Raw genomic sequence first — 25183 nt, forward strand, 5'->3', positions numbered from 1 at the left:
GGTGGTGCCAGAGCCAGCCTCTGCCTTGGCAGCACAGGCTGTGCTCCTGGCAGCAGAAAGGAAGGGAAAGGGAGCAGCAGTGGGAGATGGATCCTACTTTGGGGAGGAGGAGAAGCAGGATACAGCTGCCTGACCAAGGGATTTGGCTGCTACTGCACCTGGCTGACTGGGAAGAGAGGGGAAATGATCTGCTGTTTTGTCAAAGGCATGATGCATTTGTCACCTTAGCTTTTTTTTTTTTTTTTCAGTACAGTGGATGTTACAAAGATGTGGTGAAACTGCTAAAATAATCTCCTTTGGCATTCATTGCAGGGACCTGAGTAGAAATCGGATTCGTCAGATCCACAAGGAAGCTTTTATCTCTGCTGGAGCTCTTGTTAACCTGTAAGTAGGCTATTTGTGCAGTCACCTCCTCTCTCTATTATAAATCTGCCAAGATGATAGTAAATACTTTTAGCTTAAAACTGATTTATGCCCATCATTTAATATCTGTAAAAGTCCTTCCTACTTCAGTGAAGTGCATGCTACAGGATCTTCAAACTTACTGCGTTTGTAACACTGTCTTAATATTCACATTCCAGAGACCTAAGTTTCAATGAGCTCACTTCGATTCCAACTGAAGGACTGGGTGGGCTGAACCAGCTCAAACTCACAGGCAATTCTGAGCTGAAAGAAGCTTTGGCAGCAAAGAACTTCGCCAAGCTCCGGTAGGTTGGTAAATAACACCACAGAGTGCCTCGTTTGTTTTCACAGCAACAAGCAATGTGACAAGAACTGAACCCAGTTTAGATAGTACTCATGACAGATGATCAGGCCCTTTGCTGAGTCCTGCAGTGCCCCAGTGTTGGTGTATATAAAAGGGCTTCTGACTCTTCTGGTATAGGAAGCCATTTGCAGACAATTTTCTCGGTATCTTTTCTGTTTTTCCTCCACCACTTTTCCAGGGGGACACTTTGGGTGGATTTCCATTTGTTATTGAGCTGAGCACATCTGTCTTTTACTGTGAAAAATGGGAGCAGATGCACAGGTGTCTCATTCCATAATTGCCGTGCTTAATATATACACTATTTATTCTTGGAGGAAAATGATAAGAGTAACAATAATCACTCAAATGGAAACTTGTAACTGATTTCTGTGGGAGGTGAAGCAGACAGCGATGAACTGCTTCCCATTTTCCAAGATCTTTCTGCACATTAAGAAGAAGCAGTTAAAAATTATTTCCCACACTGTCCGATGGGAAAAAGTGGAGATAAGCTGCTGTTAATCTGCATAAGGCCAGTAAAGGAATCCATGTCACTTTTAGACTCAGGCTTCAGCAGTACTGTGGAAACAGCAGGTTGTGTTTTAGGTTCTGATCTGTGTTTGAGAATTGTTGCTTTCTGGGATTCTTTAGACTGACATTCCTCCTAAATGTTTGCAAGAAGAGAATTCAGGAACAATACTGCAGATAGTTGATAATGTAGTCTTGAGTCAGAAAAATTAGCTTCTGGTCTGCCATTACTTCATTGCTTATGTAGATTTTTTACGCTGTGTAAAAACTCTGTGTGCAGGTATATTTCTCTGCCAGAGTAATAGTATGAACCATTTCTGCCAAACATGTAAAAAACACGTAAAAAAAAAAATTAGAAATCTTATTTCAGTACCACAAATGAAGAGCGAGACGGAAAGATGTAACTTAAAAGCTTGTAGTCATCTGGGAATTAACTTTCTTACAAACCAGTTCCTCTTTAATTAGCGTGCTTAATTAGTTTTTAGTTTAATTTGTACAGCAATGCCGCAAACACTGATCAGAATTTGGTTTGTATACCAAACAGAATGAATAGCAGAGAGCTAAACATAGTAACATTTTCTCTGTGCTTCTCACAGCAGGCAAGACTTATATACATCACCTGTCCTTTATCTCAGTGCGAGAGTTGCTCAGAAATGGTTACTCCTGCTCCAGACTGAAGTAGTTTTTTTATTAGCAACTGTGACAAAAAGAAGCTTAAAGTTTAGCACCAAAGCGTGCTCTCTAAATGTTTTTGATAGATGGTAATCTTAACTTTGGTTACGGTGCTTACCAGTCTTTGTTGTTCTGTCTGTGTTTCAGGTCACTCTCTGTACCATATGCTTACCAGTGCTGTGCATTTTGGGGTTGTGATTCTTATTTGAACTCCAATGCTGAGGATTCCAGTCACCAAGATCCAGGTGCCTCGATGGATCGTGAGAAGGGTAAATGAATGTTTCACTGTACTTAACCAGCGATGTTGTTTTGTGCCGGACTCAAATAACAGGGGATATTGTCTTTGAATGAGGGAGCATGAAAAATGTAAATCTTTATAGGGCTACAAAAGCTGAAAGTGTTGGTTTTATCATTCTCAGTAGTGCAACCTTCCTGTTAAGACAGGGCTTGTCCCTTCCACTGTCTGTTTCAGAGTCCTGGTGATCAGAGATGTTGCTTTGTTAAAAAGCATTGTGAGTGCCTGGGTCAGGCTGTGGTAACTCAGACTGCTGCAGCCTTTGCTTCACTGGGCTTTCAAGCTGATGTGGTAAACCAGAGCAACTCCACATATTAAAGGCTGGAGCGCTGGTGAACTGTTAGGTCTTTGATCCCTCAAGAGGTTATTACTCCCATCCTAGGCAGCTTCACTGCATTTCACTTTTATTTTCTTTCTACGACTCACATGTTTTTCACTTTCACAGCTGATGTTCTGAGAAATGAGGAAAATGAGGAACTGGGACAGACTATTATTCACTGCACACCAGCAACAGGTAAATCCTATAATGTGCTTTAGCCACACTGTGAACTTTGGGCATGGTGTAAAGCAAAGAGCTGGCTGCAGAATTACATGTTTTTATTCCTGGTAATCGTTCTGTACACAGAAGATTAATTTATACAGTGGTTTGGGTGAAACATCACTTGATGTCAGTTTTGGATGAGCAATCCCAAAGATTTGACTGAGCTTTAGACACATAGCACTTGTCTTTGCAGGAGAGTGGATGAGGAACACTCACCTGATCTGTCCCCAGCCCTGCTGGAGCTGCGTTAAGTGAGAGCAGAGGGCTATTACAAGTAGTTGGAGTAGGCAGTAGCATCTTAAACTGCTAGAGACACTTATGCAATGAATAATCTTATTGAAATGCCACAAGTACCAATTCAGGCTTGAACAGTCCATGGGTGTTGAAAATCTTTGATTTTGCAATGAATATTTCTGTTCCAGGCAGGGTTTTCTTTCTGCCCTTCTGCTTCTCTCTCTCTCTCTCTCAAACTGCAGATTTCTGTACATGGTTCCACTCAGCTCCTAAAATAATTACAGTGGTGCTTCCTGCTTCTTTGCCTTTGCCACAGCCTCTCCAGAGGATTCCTTCCACGCATCTTGTATGCTCTTTTTTGCACAGAAAGGAACACATAGAGTGGGGGAAACAGCATGCTTCCAGTAAAGTTACTTCTGGATGAGCAGGAGTCATCCAAGGCTTATTTAATTCTTTTCTCTTGACTGGTATTTTACATTATGAAAATCTGTTTGTTCTCCATCTTTTGGGCTAGCTCCAGCTTTGGTATCCAGAGTATCACAAGGATTTCTTGATCGCAGCCAAAAAGAACTGTGGCCAGACGGTCCAATATATTATTAATGTAATTGTACATAATCTGAGAGTTAATTTGTTAGTGCTGCTTATTTGCTTTTGATTTCCTGTTCACAGAATGAGAATTCAGATGGTGTGTTACATGGGTTAAATCTTTGAAGTCTTCAGCCCTTTCTTTTTGCCCATGCCAGAAATGCTGTAGTAGATCTAAAAGGAACGAAGAGCTTGTTTTACAAGTTCAAAATTTGCCTTGTTTTTCACCAGTCCCTCCCATACTAACAAGTTTCTGTGCCATGCTGTCATCTGGTCATAAGTAAGATACTCCACCCACCGTGTAAGTTCTGAATCACTGCTCAACTCATAAATCCACCTTTCACTTTGCCTAATGGCAGGAGTGGATTGCTGAACAGTGGTGTTCAGGTAGCTCAGATTCTCTGAAAGAGGTGAAACTCATCCTTCCATGCATGTATTTTTCCCCTTCTCCCACATGGGCTGGAAATATCAGTGAGAGAGATTCAACTCTTCTAACTGTTACTTAAAATCAGTAGGATTTCTCTATGAAATAAATAGCAATTAGAAGGGTAAGCAACAGTAGAGACCTTTTTTCCTTGTCTTGCCTCCTATTATTTTGCTTGTTGGGCTTTTTTTACTGTTCAAGCATTTATAAGAAGAAGAAAAAATCATTTTCCCACATGGCTTTCCAAGCTCACAGTGATTTCAGTGACAAGGATAGAGGACAGGGCTTGTGGTAAATTCCTGTCCTTATTGAATCTGATCAAACTGAACTTGTTTTGCAGATGTTTCCTTGTGACCAAAAGTTACTCCAGAAGGCATGTTTGTGAATCACTTTTTGAGAGAACATGTTCCTTCTAAAAAATTCCTTCCCCTTAACAAGTGGGCTGCGAACATTTGCTTTTACATTTTCTGCCAACCTTTTTTTTTTTATGACGTATAAAATCTAAATAAAGTGAAGTATTTAGGTGGCACTAATAAAAGCTATTTTGAGTAGCTAAAAGGTAATTAAGTTTGTTTAGCTAGCTTGTTTATACAAAGTGTTCTCAAGTGACCATTCACTGTGGTAATTATTATTTCAGGCATAATTAATTAGTAAATAGCTTCAGCAGAGTAGTTTACTTTCAACTGACCTATTTAGGAGTTCAGCTTTGTGCTCTATTCATGAATTAACGAGTACTCGTGTAATACCTTTTCAAAATCTTGCTTGTTAAGGCATAATTTTTTTCCTAAATTGGTTTTCCTTCTCTTTGTTTTTTGTTTTCTTCTAGGTGCCTTTAAGCCTTGTGAATATTTATTGGGCAGCTGGATGATCCGTCTTACCGTCTGGTTTATTTTTTTGGTTGCTTTGTTCTTCAACCTGCTTGTCATGTTAACAATATTTGCATCCTGTACTACATTGCCATCTTCCAAGCTGTTTATAAGCCTGATTTCTGTCTCTAACCTATTCATGGGAGTCTATACTGGTATTTTAACTTTCCTGGATGCTGTCTCTTGGGGAAGATTTGCTGAATTTGGCATATGGTGGGAGACTGGCAGTGGCTGCAGAGTTGCTGGGTTTCTTGCAGTCTTTTCGTCAGAAAGTGCCATTTTTTTCCTGATGCTGGCAGCTGTTGAACGGAGCTTCTCCGCAAAGGAGTTCATTAAAAAGGGGAAAAGCAATCGCCAGAAACAATTTCAGATTGCAGCAGTTTTTGCTTTCCTGTGTGCCGTGGTGGCAGGATGCTTACCACTTTTTTACAAAGCCGAGTACTCGGCGTCCCCCCTTTGCTTGCCCTTCCCCACTGGAGAAACGCCCTCGCTGGGTTTCACAGTAACCTTAGTGCTCCTGAACTCATTGGCGTTTTTGCTGATGGCCGTTATCTACACTAAACTGTACTGCAACCTGGAAAAAGAGGATCTCTCCGAAAACTCCCAGTCCAGCACCATTAAGCACGTCGCTTGGCTGATCTTCACGAACTGCATCTTCTTCTGCCCCGTTGCGTTCTTCTCGTTCGCGCCGCTGATCACCGCCATCTCCATCAGCCCCGAAATCATGAAGTCGGTTACTTTGATATTCTTCCCGCTGCCCGCCTGCCTGAACCCAGTCCTGTACGTGTTCTTCAACCCAAAGTTCAAGGAAGACTGGAAGCTGCTCAGGCACCGCCTGAGCAGGAAGAAGGGGGCGGTGGCAATCGCCGTCAACGCCCAGGGGGGCTGCGCGACGCAGGACTTTTACTACGACTGCGGCGTTTACACCCACCTGCAGGGCAACCTGGCCGTGTGCGAGTGCTGCGAGTCGCTCCTCTTGTCCAAGCCCGCGCCCTGTAAACACTTAATCAAGTCTCAGAGCTGCCCCACGCTGGCGGTGGTGCCTTGCCAGAGGCCGGACGGCTACTGGTCGGACTGCGGCACCCAGTCGGCCCACTCCGACTACGCGGACGAGGACGACTCCTTCGTGTCGGACAGCTCGGACCAAGTGCAGGCCTGTGGCCGCGCGTGTTTCTACCAAAGCCGGGGCTTCCCTTTGGTTCGTTACGCCTACAACATACCAAGAATTAAAGACTGAAAAAAGGGCTTTCTGCCATCGGCTCTTCCACTTAAGGGGTGTGACGCTTCGCGGACTGTCGCCTGCTTCGACCTTTCGAGCAGGAAGCACTTTTTGTAAGCCTTGTTTGGTGTCGTTTGTAAAGAAGGGAAGCGGGCGGTAACTTCTTGAGCCATACGTTTTTAAAAAAAAAAAAAAAAGAAATTTAAGCAAATAAATCGATTGCCCCGACTGTAAATAATTGGTGAACCAAATTTGTTACCCGATATTTTTACTCTTTCCACACGATAGTGGTTTCTTTTATACGGTTTTTACATGCTAATGGTGTGTTTCCACATTGTACTCCAGTTGTACTTTGCTTCTGCTGTTGGCGAGGTAAGTTCTGTTGATTTCCCTCCCACTCCCCCGCCAAAGCACAATATAAAGGACAGCTGTTTGATATTATAGAAATTATTTTTAAATGTAACTTTTCTATAATTAAGCAAAAAAAAAAAATCTCTTGCTAGCTTTGTATAGTGTATTCAGCATTGAATCTCAGGATGAATTTTTATTGCAGGGCCAAAAAAGGGATTAATTCTCCCATACGTAACTGTGACAGCGATATAGGAATACTATGTTTGTTTTGTATTTTAAGCCAATATTCAGTTAAAAACAAAAAGGGGGTTGTTGCAGTAAAGCACTTGTAATCCACAATATTCTGTAGACTAAGGGAATAAGAATTTTTAAGTTGTCAGGAATAGTAGGGTTGAACACATCTTTCCAGTGATGACGCATTATTACTTCAGGTGAACCACAGCAAGTTTCTTCAGTATTATGCAGTCAGGTCATCCCATTGGAAGGAATGTTGATGTATCAGGGGGTGTTAGCAGTGCTGTCAGCGCGCACAGCTCATGTCTTTGCAGAAAGGCTGACTAATAATGCTCTGCAGCCTGTTGAATGTTACAGCGCTCCAGGGATACTTATGGATAGACCGAGCAAATGGAGAGAAAAATGCAAAGCAATTCGGCAATGAAGAAAAGCATTTTTCCAGTTATTTTACTGAGGGTGAAGTACACTCTGTGAAGTCACTGATTTTTCATATAAATCAGTGCAATCTTTCTAAACCGTTAAAAGTCCTGAGACCCAAATGATTTAAGTACAATCGGTGATCCATTTTTTTCTATATTTAGTTTGAAATCTGATGGCTATAAAGTTATGAATGCATGATTAAGTATTTATGTATGTTTCTTGAACAATCCGCTAAATCAAGAGCAAATCCACTGCCGTCCCAGTCAGTCTGGAGACATTCTCATTAGGAATTAAAGCTAGATTGCTGTTTTGAGAATTAAACTGTATATACTGTTCATACAATGAATTTTTATCTTTGTATTGTAAGTTATTTGATAGAACCCATGATGAAAAATGTGGCTTCATTTTGTTAATTAAAGCTACCTCCTAAACAATAGTGGCTGCCAGTAGCAGAGTGTTTAAAATGTGGTTTATATACTTTTTGCATTGTAAATAGATGTGGTTGTATATTGTCACTGTAATAAAAACAGAATCCTTGTATATCAAAATCATGTAGTTTGTACAAAGTATGGGAGGATTATTTACTGTATGCTCTTAATTTTGTAAGCCAAAATATTCACGTGTGAAAAAGGGAAGAAAACCAACCCAGAGTTGTTAATTCTTATATTTACACTCATGAATATTACATCTGCAGTTAGCATGGAATGTTACACTGAAAGCTAATAAAGGGTACATGAATATTGATTGTTATTTATCTCTGTTTTTCCAAAGTTAATGCCGAAAATGGTGCACATGTAGAATTACTGAGCCTAAATAATGTCATCTGCTCTCGGCTGCATGTGGTGAATTCAGGAAAGAACTGCCAGAAAAATAAGAAAGTTGCCAATTTACATGTGGATTTATGATCTCTGACTAGTGCTGAGTCTTGGCATTCAAAAGATGAAAACCTTCAGCGAGAAGTTTGCCCTCTTACAAAGCCATCTCTTGATTAAAGATGTTATGTATCGTGTTTGAGTTAAAATGTTTTTAGTATGGCTTGGATAATCACACAGATTTTAATTTTCTTATTGGTACTTTTTTTTATGTTGAGAGTTGGGGATTTTTTTAAGCTGTCATTCTGTAAGAGTCACAGTCTGTCCCACATTCCCCCTGTTGGCCAACCTGTCAAAGGTGACAGGAATGCTTCTCAAAAAGGACTGTAAATGTCAGCTGCCATTTATATAATCAGGAGAGAAGGAAATCCAAGCATCAGGCTTCTAGAAAGCCAGTTGTATTTTCAAACAGTGTTCTTGAGAATGGATTTATTTCCTCTGTGTTTTACAAATGATTCTTCACTGAAATGCTATTAAAAAGGTCGGATGTGATCCATTCGAAGCTCCAGTACTTCATTTCACGTCAGTGTGTTTGTGGGGTTCAGTTATGCTCGTGGTTAACCCTTTACTGCAGCCAGCCCGGTGTCTTCCAGCACGCACAGGTTCTGTCTGCTGCTGGTAGAGGTGACAAGAGTACAGGCGGCAGCCACTCAAACCAGCCCACCAAGAAGCAGCGCTGCAAAACTTGCCTCTCTCGACACGACCACGTGCCTGAACCACCCGTGGACGATCACATGAGGAGAATCGGGACAAATCCAGCTGCCAGGTACCTTTGCTGTGTCTTTGCTGGTCAAGCTGATCTGGGGCTAGGGCGCAATGGAATGTTGAGATGTTCACATCCACCTAGAACTCGCTCCCGCTCCAAAAGCAGTGTCAAATGTATGGAAAACTTACCTTGGAGCAGTGTTGCGTTAGCAACGTGTGGGATTTTTGTTACCTGTGTGCCAGTGGCTTTTTGAGCTATCATCCCCCCCAGCAGCCTCCTCTTCAGCCAGGCAAGGCTTCCTAATTTCAGTTTTGAGGCTCAAATAAGTGAAACCTCCCGTTACCCCCTTCTGGAGGTCTGCAGGAAATAAATCCTCCAATCTTCTAGAGTCTAAAGCCAGCTGAAACTGTCCTTACAGTGGCAGTGTCACATACCTTGCTTCCAGACCTCTAAACAAACTGTCCTGCCCAACTCCAGTGCTGGATTTAGCAGTCAAAAAGGATTTGCTGTTGACTTTAAATGAAAAAAAAATAGGGCAAGGAGAGACCTTTTTTTTTTTTTTTAATTGTTGTTTTTCTCCCTCATCTGCTGTTGTGAGGAAGCGGCTTCTTGCAGGGAGACAGTTGCAAATACTATTGCCAAAGGTATTCCCTACCTTTCCCCCATGAAGATTTAATTCCTTACAGATGGCTGTTGGCCTGCTCTGTGGCAGTACGCTGGGGGAAACTGAGTATTTTCATTCTCTTACAAGAATAATGCATCTGCTTTGCAGCTTTTTTTGTCTAGATGCCTTTTGCCTCTTTTCATTTCTTTCCAGTGGAATTTCCTGTGTTTATTCGTAAATTTACTCAGAGATTTCAAACTTACACAAAAGATACCTCATTAATTCTTTTCGCTTTGACTACTATTTTTAAACCTTCCGTTTTAATTTACAGGGTAATATTTTTTAATTAAAAGCTCAATGCAGAGTTTGTTTCATGCATTCTCTCAATAAGTTTTAGTCACATAAATGCTTTTAAACTTGTACTGCTAGCATACGTTTTTTAGCAGGAGGCTTTTTTAATATTACCTTTCACATATGGTGCCGTAGAGTCTGATTTAGTGCTAAATGTCAGCTGAAGATGATTCTATAAATAAGGAAATGAAACCTGAAATGAGGTAATACATCACAAATTGCTGTTTTCTGTACTGTTGTGTTCTCTAAGGACTTGGGGGGTGAACGGACTTATATGTTATATTCATGGCACTACAGTAATATAAAATATCATTGTTTAGGTTTTACTTAAAGGAATACTAGTTAGTGGTCACTATGGTGTTTGATATAGGGAAATTATTTTGATTTGAGGGAAACAAAATGTGAAGTGGTCTCACCGGTAACAAAAGCATGACCTGTGTCTTGAAAATTTCAACCCAAAAATGAGCAAGTTAACCTGTTACTATCTGATTGCTTTAAAAGAAAAGACTTTATGCAGAAGAATAAACCAGCTGAAGAAGTGAAGGCTGGTTCAAAAGCAGGAGGGCTGTGATCTCCAGCTCACATAAAACAGCCGGGCTGAGTGCGATTCCCGCTGGTGATTTAAAAAGGCGTGATTTTAAAGTAACGAGAGAAAAATTCCGATCTCGAGGGCCCTGCTCCACCTCTGCAGCCAGCAGAGCCTGGGCTGGCACTAGTGGTGTGTGCAGGGCGCTGCAGCGAGGAGAATCCACCGCGCTGCGAAGGGAAGTGAAGCAATCCGGGACCTCTCAGGTTTCGCAGCCTCCCATCGAGCAGAACTACACATTCAGGCACGAAAATAGCCAGCGGGCAAGTGTAGGCAGTGCTTGTTCGGCTCTGACACGGAGCGCGAGCCGAGTTTCTCCCTCGCCCCCGTGCCTGCCACGCTATTTTTTTTTGTCCCACTGGAAAATCCGAAGACTTGGGGAAAACTTCTTAAATTCTTATCTCTATTTGGTTCAAATTTTCTACTCTTTTTAAGGTTGCAAGTAAAATTAAGATCTATGTTCTTTTCTTCACGCTGAAGGCATGTTATCTAAGCCTCTATTTCTGTCTAAATCCAGTAATTTTTTTTTCCCATAGGTTTATTTTTATGCTTCTATGTTCCTGAATACAAGTGTGGAACTAGACATTACATCTGATCTGATTATTTTCATTAAATCTGGGTAGTAGTCCTCAAGTTGAACTGAGAGGTTTCCTTCTGCTGGCCCTCGTGTTTTTCAGAGATTGTTTATCGTATTACGGTTGAATTTCTAAAATTGAAGTATTTCATAAAGAGTAGGCAAATCAAGGTACTTAGTGAGTCAGACGAGTTGATTTGTGCCTAGAGTTTAATTAATTTCTATGTCTGTTACCTGCAAAGTCGCTTTCTTGATATTTTCTGTGTAAAAGGTTTTCTCGAATATTGTGGATGGCAGTTAGGGAGTATCTGAAATTGTCGTCTTCTTGTAACTTTAACTGGCAGGAAATTTAGGTTCTAGTGGTGTTCTGTTGTCTCCAATACTTAAATCATCAGCTTAAATTATTTTGGTTTTTTATTGATTTTAATGATTTTAAATTGTTTCAAGAGGTGTAATTCATTTTTCAGACACCGTGGCTGGTCATACTTGCTTCTTCGTTGAGCCTGATTGTCATCAAATAATCTACCACAAATGGCTGGAGTTATTTCAGCATCATCAGCATCGATTTGCTGCATGGTGATGTCATCAATATTCTGGGGATGCTTAGATCAGAGATGCATTCAGGCCTTTTTGTGTTGGATTTTTTTTTTTTTCCAGCTTGCTGGAAAACCATTCCAGGTGATCAAGTGGTTATCAGCACATACGATCAGCGATGGATAGTATTTTTTTTTTCTTTCAGGAACCGTAATGATATTTCTCCAACCTGCCAAAGCTGCAGTTCCCATGAGATGGTAAGAAAAATGCAGAAGCTCCACCACTGGAAGGGGAAAGTCACTTCTGCCTCTCCCTTCTAGTTTGTGGCTCTGCATTCCTGGGGCTTGCCTGCTTTTGGCCTCAGCAGATGTCAGACATGTCCCTAAGCTTTAATTTCCTCAAACCAAAGAGTTTGCTTGCCCAAAGAGTTTTCTACAGCATTAGTAAGGTTTTGTGGGTCAGTGGAGGGTCTGGCGAGCAAGAGGCAGGGAGAAGTATGTGCTTCTGAGAGGCAGGAGAGATGCAGCCCTTGTGGCAGAGAAATTATGGACTGGGGTGCCTGTGGCTCTGCAGCCCAAGCACCAAACAGCCCATCTTAAAAATTTCCAAATTATGATCATTTGGGCATTTTTTACATTTAACATTTATCCAGCTGAAAATATATTTCTTGTTAAACTCATATACTTGGAGAATCCTGATAAGAATAGTTAATTCAGCGACCAAATTTACAGTCACCTTCGAACTTCTGTATTTCATGTTAATATCAGTAATGCTTCTGCTTAGCCAGCCACAGCAAAATGACTCAGTGAAGTTTTGTAACAATTTGCCCGCTGCTAGTCAGCAGTTATCTCCTTGGTGGATGAAATTTGAAGGCGGTGAAAAGCTTTGGTGATACAGGTTTGTTGCTGATCCTGGGTCGAGGTGGCCCAGCATCAGCAGTGAAGAAGGGATTGCGCGCCCGGGGTTTGGAACCACACAAATATTGACAAAAAAAAAAAAAATCCACTGGCAAAAAAAAAAAAATCTATTGGCAAGCAAGGATAGGAATGTATATATATGGAATCTGATCTATTTCTAACCACTAGCTGTTGCTCATTGGAGAATCAACTGAGAGAAGGGGAAAGGGCACCATTCGCCCAGCAGAGACGCATGACAATCGAGTTTTAAGTTCGATTAGGATTTTAAATCAGAAACGAGATAACAGCGGTGGTGACCGAACGAAACGCGGTGGGGGTTTTTTTGCTGGTTTTTTTTTGTTTTGTTTTGTTTTGTTTTTTTGCGATTCAAGACAACAAGCACGGGGTTACAGACCCGGCCTGGGCAGGCAGCAGACGCTGTCAACCCTGACCCGCTGCTGCGTTACCTGCAGGTGAGGGTGCCGGTACTGAACCGGTATGCGCGCAGAAACATGGATAAGAAAAGGACGAGTGTGGGAGGGAGTTCTTCCAGAACAGATGGCGCTGCAGATGCTCAGGGCCGGGCCGGGCCGGGCGGGGCGCTGAGGCGGGCCCGGGCGGCGATGCCCGTCCCCGTTGCCGGGGCCGCGGGGGCCGCGGGGGCCGCCGGGAGGGCCGGGCCCTTCGGTAACCGCCGGGGCCGCCCCGCCATGAGCGGGGACAGCGCCCTCAGCCCGCCCCGCTCCCCCGGGCCCCCCGGCGGCTCCGAGCCCCGCTCCGGCTCCCCGAGCGGCGAGGAGGAGGAGGAGGAGGAGGAGGAGGAGGATGAGGCGGGGCCGGAGGAGGAGCGGGCCGCTCCGGGCCGGAGGTAACCCCGGACCCCGCGGTCACCTCCATCCATCCCTCCCTCCGCTGGGGACCTTGGGGACAGGGGGTTGTCTTACATAAATATAGACTCGTTTGCATAGATAAGCGCTTTATTGTGCCGTTTTGGGTTGCTTGGGGTCTTTTTTTGGTTTGGTTGGGGTTTTTTGTTTGTTTGTTGTTGTTGGGGGGTTTTGTTTGTGTTTTTTTTTTTGTTTTGGTTTGATTTGTTTGGTTGGTTTTTTTTGTTATAGGGGGTTTTTTTTCCCCCCTTATATCTTGCAAAGTCTTCTCGGGGGCAGCTGAGTATTTTTTTGGGGGGGTTGTAAACCATCTACAGAGAGGTGGTGGATTCACCATCCCTGGAGGTTTTTAAAAAGAGATTGGATGTGGCCCTTAGTGCCATGCTATAGTAATTGGAGTTGGATCAGGGGTTGGACTTGATGATCTTGGAGGTCTTTTCCAACCCAATCTATTCTATGATTCTATGATTCAAGCAGTTTGACCCCCAGCCTCGGGGTCCTTTGCCAGAGGAAAAGCTGCAGCCCTTCCTGTCATCCTTTTAAAAAGTTCTTGGAGACCAAAGGGTTCTTTTTCGCCTAGTGTATGTAGCTGCCTCCAGAGTCAGCGCTGCCTGTGTGCATCGCACAGTGCCCTCTCCTGTGGTTTAATTTCGCTCCCTTTGAATTACGTGCAAGCCTAGCATGTCGTCTTCTTACTTGGGACCTCACCCGCTTGACGGGAGAATAAATAATTTTGACTCCTCCCTTTAAAACAAAAGGAGGAAGAGCAGGCAGTGGCAGTCTTACTCTGGAATACAGCCTTTGCCGTGGAAACTTAACACACTTGTGCATTAACTGGTGGTGAACGTAACTAGTAAGGCAGAACCGAGCTAAAAGTGCAGGTGGGGCCAGGGTTGAGGGTTCCAGCGTGGTTCTCAAACGGAGGGATATGTCACCATTCACTTCTTCCCAAGAATAATTTTTTTTTGTTTTTCATTTACCTTGAAGTTCAGTAGCACTTGGTTCAAGCTGCAGCATGTCTTTACAGCTTGAGATGCTCTTTGAAACAGCTCTCAGTTTTGGGGCCTGTTGCTGCAGTATTCTCTGGCAGCACTAAAATACAATTGAAGATGACCTCTCTTAGGCCTGAGTTAGCACAGTCTAGTTAATATATATATATATATATATACAATATATACTTCCCTCATGCAGACACCACTGCTGTTTGTGCTGAGTGCCTACCAAATGTTCACATATAGAGATTCCAGGTATAGGTGCCAGGATCTCAAAAGTATAATAATAAAAAACACTTCTTACGTAGCCAGTGCCCTCCCCACGCATGCACATGCTCTGAATCCTTTTGTTTTTTTTGTTGTCCTCTTAAAACGACACAGAAATCAGCTGGAGGCAGACATCCAGTGTGGGAAATGCAATGTTTGCAGAAGAGAAAGGCTGTGAAACGGTGTTTAGGCATTTTCATACTTTTCATTATGGACCAGCAGTGTCGTGTTTGATGGTGTGACGTGAATATATGGCAAGTGATTATCACAGTGTTTTCTATTAATCACACTTCACTTCTAATGCCAAATGTGTCTGCCTTCTGGCGCAATCTGAGAGCTTGGGACACGGTACTGGGGAGGTGTTTCTCCTAAATTCGTACTGAGGTCTTCATATTGAGTGTATTTTCTTCTGTTGAAGCTCCATGCTTATTTGTCTACAATAAATTTTTAATCTATTACTGCGAATCATTTTTTTTTTGAGAAGCTGACAGCTTGAACTTCATAGTTACTGATGCGAGAAAACACGTAGTAAATGTTATTTTTCTTAATTTGGTCCTTCCCCTGGTACTTTTTCTAGGTTTGATTTAATGTGTCAGCCTTGTTCTAGTACTAGGTGCCACAATGCAAATCATGCAAAGCAAAGGAATGCACTGAGGAAGTATCCCTGCCCAAAATGTCAAGTCTGTACAAAGTTGTGTGGGTTTTTTCCTGGATTTGAATGCAGAATACTTTTATCCTTATCTTTAATAAACTTTCTGAGAGTTATTTTCTAACAGGACAAAACTCCTTGGCATTGATATTGTCCCCAAATGCTTCCCATCACAGAAATTTGTTGACTTTGAGCCTAATATACTGTCTTACTTAAGAAATAGTGTGTGTATAGAACATTATAAAAGATATTTCTGACCTAGGGCTAGGACTGCTGCATTATTCATGAGTGAAGAAGTTATGAGTGGGTTATGTATGGTATTCTCTTAAAAGTCTGATAGAACCTTGTATAATTCCCTCAAGTATTGTATATGCTTTCTGCATTTCTTAAGAGCGTTTCCTGTGAAAGCTTTTTAAGGTGGAAAACTTTCTCTCTTGGAGTGAATGCATCCATAGTGCTGAGATGGCTTGATGTCATGAATCCATGGCACTTGAAAGAAGAAAAAAAATATCCTTGTTCTTTCTTTGCTTGTACTAAGGGTCACTTGATACGTGAAGCCTCTCGGTGGGCAAGGACAGGATGTTAATTTTGAGCTGGTTTTCCGTGTGTGAGAAGGAAGGTGACACTTTGATGTTAGTGGTGTTCTTTTTGTTTAGGTTCTAGAAGGTAATGATTGAATCTGTTCCACAGTTTAGAGTGAGAAGGGCAAGGGCTATGCCAGGGGTGGGGAAATCACTAACAAGCTAGAATTTAACAAGTAGAGTGTAGAATATAAGGGAGATGGCCAGAGGTGCACTATAAATGCCATTTATCAGTTAAGGAGGTTACTGAGCAAGTAGAAAAAGGATGTCATTGTTGTCACATTATGCCATAAATGTAGTTTTTCAAGACAGTAGCACTGCTTAACCTTTCAATCCAATACATTACAGATAATATTCTCTTATGTTTCTCATTTTTAATTCAGGAAGGCTGAAGACTCGGAAATAGCAGAGGGGGCAAAAGAGTCACCTTTGAAAAATAACCTTTCACCGTGGGAAGAATGGTTCATTGGCAAAGAGAAGGAACTGCGTGCCCGCTCCCAGGCTAGAGCTGAAGAGGTGAATACATCCAACTGGCCTGATGTTAAATCTAACAGAAGACAGGAAACACCGGGGATTTTTTTCCTTTGTGGAAACCTGAGTAGTGTTGTCCACTTTTTTTATTTTTTTTTCGGTGTCCCGGGCCTCCATCGTGTTTGTGTTTGACAGCGTTGGCACGAGTCATGTCATGTGCATTCCCTTTTGCCAAATGTTATGCTCCGCTGAAGTGGTGCTGTGTGATATTTTGCTTGTCCAGCTGTCAGGTGATGGTTGGAGTTTAAAAGGTTAAAGCATAATTACCAGCCTGGCACCTCGATTTTCATCTCGGGTACACACACCTGCACGGAGGGAGTAAAACACAACAGTTTTATACAGCTGGCTGTAAGTGTGCCAAGCTGCTCAGTTAGATTTGAGCCACAGTGTTGTTACCCACTTAGTGTGTCATTTTACAGCTGTTTGGTGTCCTTTCCCAGGATGGGGTGCCCTGTTACAGTGTTTACCACCCCCCCCCTCATTCTATCTTTTGCCCCCTTGCAAATGAACAGTTCTTGAGTACTAGGGCTGGGGCACAATTAAGTGAGAGTACTATACCTTTCTTGATTAATACGTTTGTAATTGCAGTTGATTAAACAATACCATTGTTGAAAATCAAACTGTGGAAGTATTGGGTAGTGATTAGAACAACCACATCAAAGTTAGATAATTTCTCACTTTAGTTACTGATTTACTATTTGACCTTGAACAGTGTCCTCGCCTTTCTGTGGTTATCTGTAAAGTGCACGGAGCATACAACTGTTTTATGTGGGCTACCTCATGGTAAAACACCAACTGATGGAAGGTTCTGGAACAGTCTTTCAGAGGTCAGCAGAACACCAAAGTAGTTCTTTGAGCTTGAGGAGTATGTTCTGTTCCATTAATATCCACCAGAGGTTTCATGACTTCCCCTTTATATTCTAATTTGGTAATTGTCTTTCTCTATTTTGATTTTTAAGTACAAAAAAAAACGAGCCAAAGCAATTTTGGGCATTATGTAGAAAACGTGGTTTGTGTGTGCACCTCTCATGTGGTCTTGATGAGGAACCAAAACAATTTATTCTTGTGTAGCACACAATAACATTTACACCATTCGAAATGTAACCCAGCAGATATCTCTTCACTGGAGATAAATAAGTGATTGCATGTATGCTGTATGTCACGTGTCTTTTCCAAAATCTCAATGAAGGAAAAAATACCAAAATCTAATGCTTACCTTGTTTAAACTGCACCACTGTTTCCAGTATTGGTGTAGATGGTCACCGTGGATTTAAGATGTATGCTTTTTCTTTATTTAGGAAATGAATAAACAGCTTGAGAAGATGAAGCAAAAGCAAGAACGTGAAAGGAGGAAAAGGATAGCTGAAGAGAAACACAAGGAATGGGTCCAAAAAAAGAGAGAAGAGGTAAACATTGCTTTGGCAAGTACATGCCATGTACTTTGAGTAAATCTATGTGAAATTTACTCAGTCTGTTTGGACACCCGTGTCTTAAGTTTGCTGAATGAATGGCTGCTTTAACTGAAAATGATAAAACCATGCCAGAACAGTTAAATGTCTTTCCAAGACTGATCTGTTTTCTTCCTTAAGGTGCAAAGTGATTTGTTTTCTAAGTACTCAGGTAGCTGATAACTGGCCTACATCTTGTGCAGTGGCCTTCTGCTGATTATAGCTGTGGTTCTGGTCTTCAGTGTACCCTGCTTTTTGAGACTTCCTAGGTTCAGTGCCCAAATTTTGGGTGAAGTGCACACCCTGACTGTGTGCAATCTCTTGTACACCAAGTAGAGCCAGAAGAAGGATTTAGTTAAGTACTGCTGTGGACAGGCAAATAGTATGGTAAAGCTTAGAGGGATAATTGAGGTGTGGAGCCAGATTCAGGAAGATTCTTAGTAGACCACAGTTAGCAATTGGGAATTCCTTGATCCAAAAAAGTAATTTCTGAGTGGGATCGAAAGATATTTTAAGTTTTTTAAGAGAGGGATGCCTTAGTCCAGGATCAGAAGCAGGCAGAATCTTGATCTCCATGGGCCTCTGTACGGCTCTGTGTCACATGATGTCAGCATAAGCACTGGGTGACAAAAATGGGAATGCTCGGGAGACTTGGGCTTGTGTGTAGTGCATATGTTTGCAACAGTAACAGAAATCCCCGAAGAGGAATGCATGCATCCCAAAATAGCTAGCTCTGAAACTCACGTTGTTAACGTCCTTGTGTTTAGTCTTTGCATGTCATTCTTTATGCTGTATCAGTGTGATATCTAGCAAAGTTCTAAGAGCACGAGTTGTGAAGTTACACATTTTTAACTGGAAAAACTAATTATTCCAATAGCAATCTGAATTTGTCTGTATTTGACTGTATAATATTTCTAATATTTTTTGCACTGCTGAATGGAGAATAAGGCATCGCTTTGTTTTTTAAAAGTAAATATGAACAAAGCAGGCATTAGTCACAAAATGTGAATGTTCAACTTTTTTTGTTCATCTTTTTTTTTCGATAAGACCCCTTTACTCAGGGAAAGAGACACCTACTACTCCCAGAAGAGACACCTAGATTCCAACTCTTACTCCAAAGACTTTCTGTTTAATGTGTACTTTGTCTTGTTAATGAGGAGCACAGATTGTTCAGCAGCTTGAGCGTGACTTTCAAGTTCAAAAGCCGTGCTCCCTCATGCTCCCTTTCTTTCATCCAGCGAGTTGTTAATTATTTTGTGAGGAGTGGGGCCATTTCAGCAGAGAGGGATGGAGAATCCTGTCATCCCAGCCTGCAGCCCAAGAGGTGGAGACTTCTCCTCTCAGTGGGACCTGTTAATTGGAATCCCCTCTGGGAAAAAGATAGTGAAATCCAGATCTTCCCTGTCCTAGGTTAGTGTTGTAACAGCTCAGCTATTGTTCTGAGTCAAAGCAGTGGTTGTCAAGGTAGACCCTGATGTACTGTGGTTTTTGCTGACAGTTTAGACTTGAAAGAGATACTTAGATGTCTGTTTTTTACAAGACTGAACCCTTTCAAGAAATGTGTTTGTGAGGGCATCTTCTAGCAGAAATGCTTTCCAATCTTGAGGACCAACTGCATTTCAGTTTCTATTGATTGACTATCTTTATATATCTTAAAATTTTTTGTGACTCTGGGACAAATTTATTAAGGATATTTTTCTGCATACTGTGGGTCTTTCACTCTCTGAACCTGGAGTGTCTTTACCCAAAACTGTTCTGTGACATCGTGCATAACCAATGCCGTGGTTATTATTTTAGATTGTACCTGAATCTTAATTACCTTTAGATTTCTGTAAGTAGAATGAACTTATTTCTGGTGGTCAGTGTTAGAATGAGTTTTAGACAGAGTTGTGGCGGAGGAATTCAGGGTGACAGATGAACAAGAGTGCTCCTGTGTTTCAGCAGCATTTGCGGAGTCTTCTGAAGACCCTGAGAGTGTTCCAGGGACCAAATATGTTAACACTTTCTGCTTGTCACATACATTGATTGCCCACATGAAATGAGCATGATCTGGGAGAAAGATCCAATAACTCTCCAGTTCCCAGACTGCAGTGGGGTCTGCACTGACTTTGTGTGAACTTGAGCAGTAAATCCTTGTAAACCCGCCTGTCAGGGGACAACTGCAGCTCACTGTGGTTTCACTGACCTCCTTTCCAGCCTCTTGTTCTTTTCACCTGCCAGTTCTGGAGACATTAAAGGAGTGTTTCTGTGGGCTGGTTTGATCACTGAATTGTGTTATAGGGCAAAATGGAAAAGATAATTACAGTTGTCTGAACAACCCGGATTTCCAAGATTGCTAAATGTGGTTGATGTTCAGGATTAGTATGAGGATAAACAAGGACATTTTGATGTATATTCTGATGTTGGCAGTGTGGGCTTCTCCTATATTTTGCCACTAGTCAGCATTAAATAATGCTAGAATACGGTAGCTGAGATGTCAGAGCAAACAGCTGTGAAATAGAACCATCATCTGTGAGAAGAAAAGTGTTGTCACTTTCTGCAGACAGATAGTGGAAAAGGATTGCTGTGAGAAGTATCTTAAAAATATCAATCACGTCATTAATTTCTGGAAATATTTCTACTCAGTGTCAACCTGAGTAGAAAATGCAGAACAGAAGCATCTCTGCACTTTACCCTCTCCAGCCTCCCATTTTATTAGTTTTCTTCCAGTTGGATATCATGCCTCTCTTTCTAAGGCAATTAGGCTTTTTTTTTTTTCCTGCATGGAAAATGATTTAACGCTTCTGCCTTCTGTCAGGAAGGAAGTGGGGTGCTTGTTCAAATTTCAAAATCCTTTGACTGCTGACCACATACACGCAGGTCGATTTTTCTTGAAAAGTTAGTAGTTAGTACTGACTTAGTGAGACTGAGTCACCAGCACTGCCCTGTGGGACAGAATGATTTGGTTTGGGTGGGGGATTTCCAGGTACAGACCTAGCCCAGACTTCATTAGGCTCTGAGGCTTGATAGGATCATAGCCCAGAGCAGTGAACCCTCAGGGTAGATTTGTATCCTCTCTCCTTAATTACGTGCTTGGGAAGGGTGGCAGGAGAACAAGCCCTTCTTGCAATGAGTAATTGGGTGTTTTACAATCAATACCTTAATTTAGGTAATACCTGTAATCATATTTTAATGTATGTAAGCTCGCTAGTGGTTTGGTGAATAGGTCGTGTCTGTTTTGAACACAAGATCAAAGAGAATTTTTAAAAACCCAATCTGACAACACCAAGCATAAACAAGCAATTTCTCCCTCCCATCTATACATAGAAGGAAAGTAAAAGGAGACTGAAGAATGTGTACATTAGTATGCACATTCGTAGCATTTTTGATAGATTTGTAGAAGAGAAAGCAAATGAGGATGGGGGGAAGCTGGGAAGGCCAGGGTGACAGGAGTGTGACATGAAACAGGTTCCTAAAGCAGCTGGGAATGTGGTGTACACTGACTTTGTGAAGGAGAAGCTGTTCTGATTGTAAGAGAGAGAGAGAGAGGAAGCGTTTCTGATTTGTCTGCAGAATAATTTCTAGGCAGCTGCAAAGCCTACAATTCTGCAGGGAGTCTCCCTCTCTTAAAGATTTCTCACTGGAAGTAAAACTTGGCAATAGCTGTGGCTTTCACGGTGGTGTGCATGGCATGTTACTGTTTGCACAGGACCTAATTTAACTTTGGGCTGGCCTAGGCGGTAGCTAAACTCACCTGAAGTATTCTGATTAAAGATACGTAATTCCAGAAGCTTCCCTGAATTTCATTTGGAATATTTAGAAAGATTTTCGGTCTTTTTGCTGCTTGTAATTGTTTTCCATTATTGAACAATTCCCCCTAGGTATGGAAGGGGCCCATTTTTTCAGCTTTCTCCTATATTTTTTTTTTCACACCTTTAAATGCTAAAAGACCCTTAGCTTAAGGCTGTAGTTTTGGAAGATCCTGAGTTTTGTGACCTACATTCTTGTCCATCAGAGGCGAGTCAGCAAACAATAAATGTGTGAAGTCTTTGTCAGCCTCCTTCACCAATAGTCTGACTCGGTGATTTAACCTTTATGTGGGGAATATTTGTAATGGAGAGACAGAGAAACAGCTCTGGATAAATGAGATTAAGATGAATTTTAGGTGATGAAGGAGGAAGACCTTAGACAATTGATTATTTGTTTGGTTTTTTTCAGGAAGGTGATACTTAGACTCTGCATAACTTGCCAAAAATACATTAATTTTCCTTTTCAGCGTTTTTAAGTACGGAAGCATTTGTTTCATGTTAAGAAAGATCTTGTTTCCATTCTCTACTAGTACCTAAACATTTCCAGAATCTCAACTTTTTTCCTTTTTCTTTTTTTTTTTCCCCAAAATGAAATTTTTCTTTTCGTTGGTCTTATTTGTAAATAATTCTGTTTACATGTACAGGCCTCAGTGCTGTGAAATGATATTAATATCATAATAAAATCAACTACTTTGTAATTCTATGAAGTTTTACGTTCCCGAATGTACATTGAAATGGGAGGGTATTCATATCTGACCACTTTCCCTGTGCTACAGTACAGATTCAGCTGATATTTGCTAGAATGCATTAGAAGTGAAAAACTACATATCTTCTTTGTTCCAGAAGAGTAACGCAGGGAAGCATACAAGGAAAAGATTTCTTAAAAGAAAAATGACTTTTTTTTTTTTTTTTTAACAGCTCTTTTCTCTAAAGAAACGTTTTCCCTTTGATAATGTGGAGAGGAGAAATGTGTGGATTGATTCAGTGGAGCAGTCCCTGTGAGAATGAACTAAAGAACGTAAAAAAAAATTTAGAGAATGCCACAAAACACGAACTGGATTTTCATGTGAACTTTTTATTTTCCCATCAATTTTTGCCCAAGTGTGCTGAGCAACCTGCATATCTCAGTGACTTAGGAGGGGACAGTTTGCCTGTCTTTCATTTGGAACTGTGGTTTGCTCTAGATTTCACTGACAAGTAGAACCAACACACCACTGTCGAGAATTGCAGCATGTATTTCTTTGCCAGAAATACTGAGAAGCGTCTGAAGTGTGTTTTAATACGTCTGAATAAATAAAACAGAATAGTAAACACAATAATATATGGAGGCCTGAAAGTAAAATTTTTAATCATGTTTCTTCTGACGTGTTTATGTGTCTAAAACTGTTTTATCTGGAACCTAGAGATGAATATGTTCTCTCTTCAAGGAGGTTACAATATTACACATTTTTTTTTCAGGTTCATGATGATTTTATTTGTAATTATGTAGCAAAATTGACTGTATTCCTCAAAAGAATTGCTCATGGAAGTATACTGAGAAGTTTGTATTCTGTTTCTTTGTTGTGTTTCACGCAGGAAAGAAGAGAAAGGGAACGAAAGCTGAGCAAAGAAATGGCAGAAAAAGCCACAAGGGAACTTGAAAAAATGCAGTTACAGGAAAAGGCTGAGGCAAAGTATAAAGAATGGCTACAGAAGAAGAGAGCTGAAGAGGCAGAAAAGAAGAAAAGAGAAAAGGTATTAATGAACTGATCATTTATTTGGATGGAGTTACTTAATCTGTAACCTGTATTGAATATGTTGATATCACGTGGCATAGTCCACATTGAAAACTCTGTGGTTTGTTCAGCAGAACAGGATGCACATTAATGCATTTTTGTTGATAGTCTTTGAGCTTTTTTGGTCAGAAACATGGGAGTAACATGCAGATTGTTTGGTGGTTTTTTTAATTTTTTTTTTCAGACTTAAAAGGTTGCATCCTTTCTGTTGTTTGGGAAATGTGTTTGTAGTTGAAGGCATATTTGTAATACATTCAGCAGTCTGGAAATTCTGCAAAAAAACATTGTTTACCATTTTGTGTATATGGTAAAAGCCTTTGTCTATAAGTATCTTAGATTTTTTTTCTTTTTTTTTTTTTACTTTTAGGAAAAAGAAATAGAACGGGAAGCTGAGCTACAGGAGAAGAAAACGAGATCGGAGAAAATCTTTAAGGAATGGCTGCAAAATGCTAGAAATAAACCACGCCCTGGCTTAAATGGTTGTGGTTTCCCACATGGGAAGTCTACAGGTTTGTACTTCTAGTACACAAATATGTAGTGACTTAGACTTGTCCTTATTTGAATTCAAAACAGAAATAATGTTGGGCCCTAAATTCTGACTGTTTAAACGTGTATAAAGCAGGGGAACAACCTTTACTCTCTTCCTTACGTTTATTTATAGATAGTGATACCCTTTGCCTTCGTGTTTTGGTTTGGACCTTCATTACTTACTGGCAACTGCAATCATTTATTTAAATGATTTTTGAAAAGTATTTCTCTGCTCAGGTGTGTTCATGCAGCAGAATGTATCACAGACTTCGATGTGCATCCATCATGTGGTTGGGTGAACAAAGTAGTAGCCAATTCAAAGACATTTACAGCTTTTAAGTATGCCAACGACTGAGCATTCAACTTGCTTATTATTTAAGTAGAAATGAACGATACCCCATTTATGGATTAAAAAAAAAAAAAAGAATATTTATTATCTTGAATAATTTAAATTATGTGACGTGCCTGTGCTGTCTTTCTCCGAAGATGCTGTTGTGTCTTTGTTAGTCCAGACAATCACTATAACTGCTTGTTTATTATTATAAAAGCTTGCAGTGTAAATGTTCCTTTTTAGTTATGTGTATTTTCTAAATGTTTTAGGGAGTGCTGACAGGAGTTCATATCCAGCCCCAGCATATTGTAACCCCATTCCTTGGAAACCCATCCATGTTCCTCCCCCAAAGGAAGACAGTGTCCTTACCATGAAGAAGAACAAGAGACTGTCTTGTCAGCCACATGCATCTTCACCTATGGTAATTTCTAAGCCCAAGAACAACCCTGGTATTGGATCCTTGTGCAGAAAGAAGTCATAGTTCAGAAAAAAATTGTTCTTATGATCTGGAGCAGACTGGGCCATAGCCATAAATGTGAAATTCTGAGTAGTCATACGTCCAAAGCAGATTGCTTTCTGCTTTTTTTTAATCTTCATTTTTGTGAATAGGTTTTGTATTTACAGGTAACTGACCAATCAGGGTTTTTTATGGTTTTTCTATGTTACATTTTAGTAAAAAAAAAAAAAGGAAAAGCAAAAGTCATCTTTAATCAGCTGTAATGGGACTGTACCTTAATACCAATAAAATGCACAGGATTGTTTGTTACTTTCCCTTCTTGTTGTTGAAGGCGTTCTTCTGTGTATGTGATTATTCTTTTGGGAGACCACATTTTGGGGTGCTGTGTCCACCCCCGGGCACCCCAGTACAGGAGTGACACTGGAGCATCTGACAGACAGAAGCTGAGAGAACTGGGACTGTTCAGCATGAGGGAGAGAAAGTTCAGCAGTGTGTGAGCAATGTCTGTAAATACCTGATGGGTGCAGACCCAGAGCATCCCAGTGGTGCCCAGGGAGAGGAGAGGAGGCAGCGAGCACGAATTAAAATACAGGAAATCCCATTTAAACACAAGGCAGAAATTTTTAAAGGGAGACTCATTAAATGCTGGAACAGATCAGTTGTTAGTCTCTCCATCTGAACTTGCTATGTGGAGATGTCTCATGAGAGCCAGAAG

At 41.1% G+C, this 25183-nt stretch overlaps 2 protein-coding genes across 2 annotated transcripts in view; both read left to right on the forward strand.

Moving 5' to 3' along the window:
- LGR4 (leucine rich repeat containing G protein-coupled receptor 4) overlaps nt 1-7855 on the forward strand; it is a gene marked incomplete at its 5' end in the record, with an annotated part of 35078 nt that extends 27223 nt beyond the window's left edge. The window contains 5 exons of the mRNA XM_027901751.1: nt 313-384; nt 582-707; nt 2090-2211; nt 2683-2751; nt 4848-7855. Coding sequence (XP_027757552.1) covers nt 313-384; nt 582-707; nt 2090-2211; nt 2683-2751; nt 4848-6124 — 1666 coding nt within the window. The remainder of the gene's footprint in view (nt 1-312; nt 385-581; nt 708-2089; nt 2212-2682; nt 2752-4847) is intronic.
- A 4831-nt stretch (nt 7856-12686) lies between these two features.
- On the forward strand, nt 12687-24781 carry CCDC34 (coiled-coil domain containing 34). Its single transcript, XM_027901755.1, has 6 exons — nt 12687-12707; nt 15994-16126; nt 17440-17547; nt 22953-23111; nt 23520-23661; nt 24281-24781. Exons 3-6 carry the CDS (start codon nt 17443-17445, stop codon nt 24490-24492), a joined length of 618 nt encoding a protein of 205 aa, XP_027757556.1. The 5' UTR covers nt 12687-12707; nt 15994-16126; nt 17440-17442; the 3' UTR covers nt 24493-24781.
- The last annotated feature ends 402 nt before the right edge of the window (nt 24782-25183 follow it).

This window comes from Empidonax traillii, unplaced genomic scaffold (assembly GCF_003031625.1).
Source record: "Empidonax traillii isolate 1590-97213 ecotype Southwest subspecies unplaced genomic scaffold, ASM303162v1 scaffold810:size284574, whole genome shotgun sequence".
Taxonomy (NCBI): Eukaryota; Metazoa; Chordata; class Aves; order Passeriformes; family Tyrannidae; genus Empidonax; species Empidonax traillii.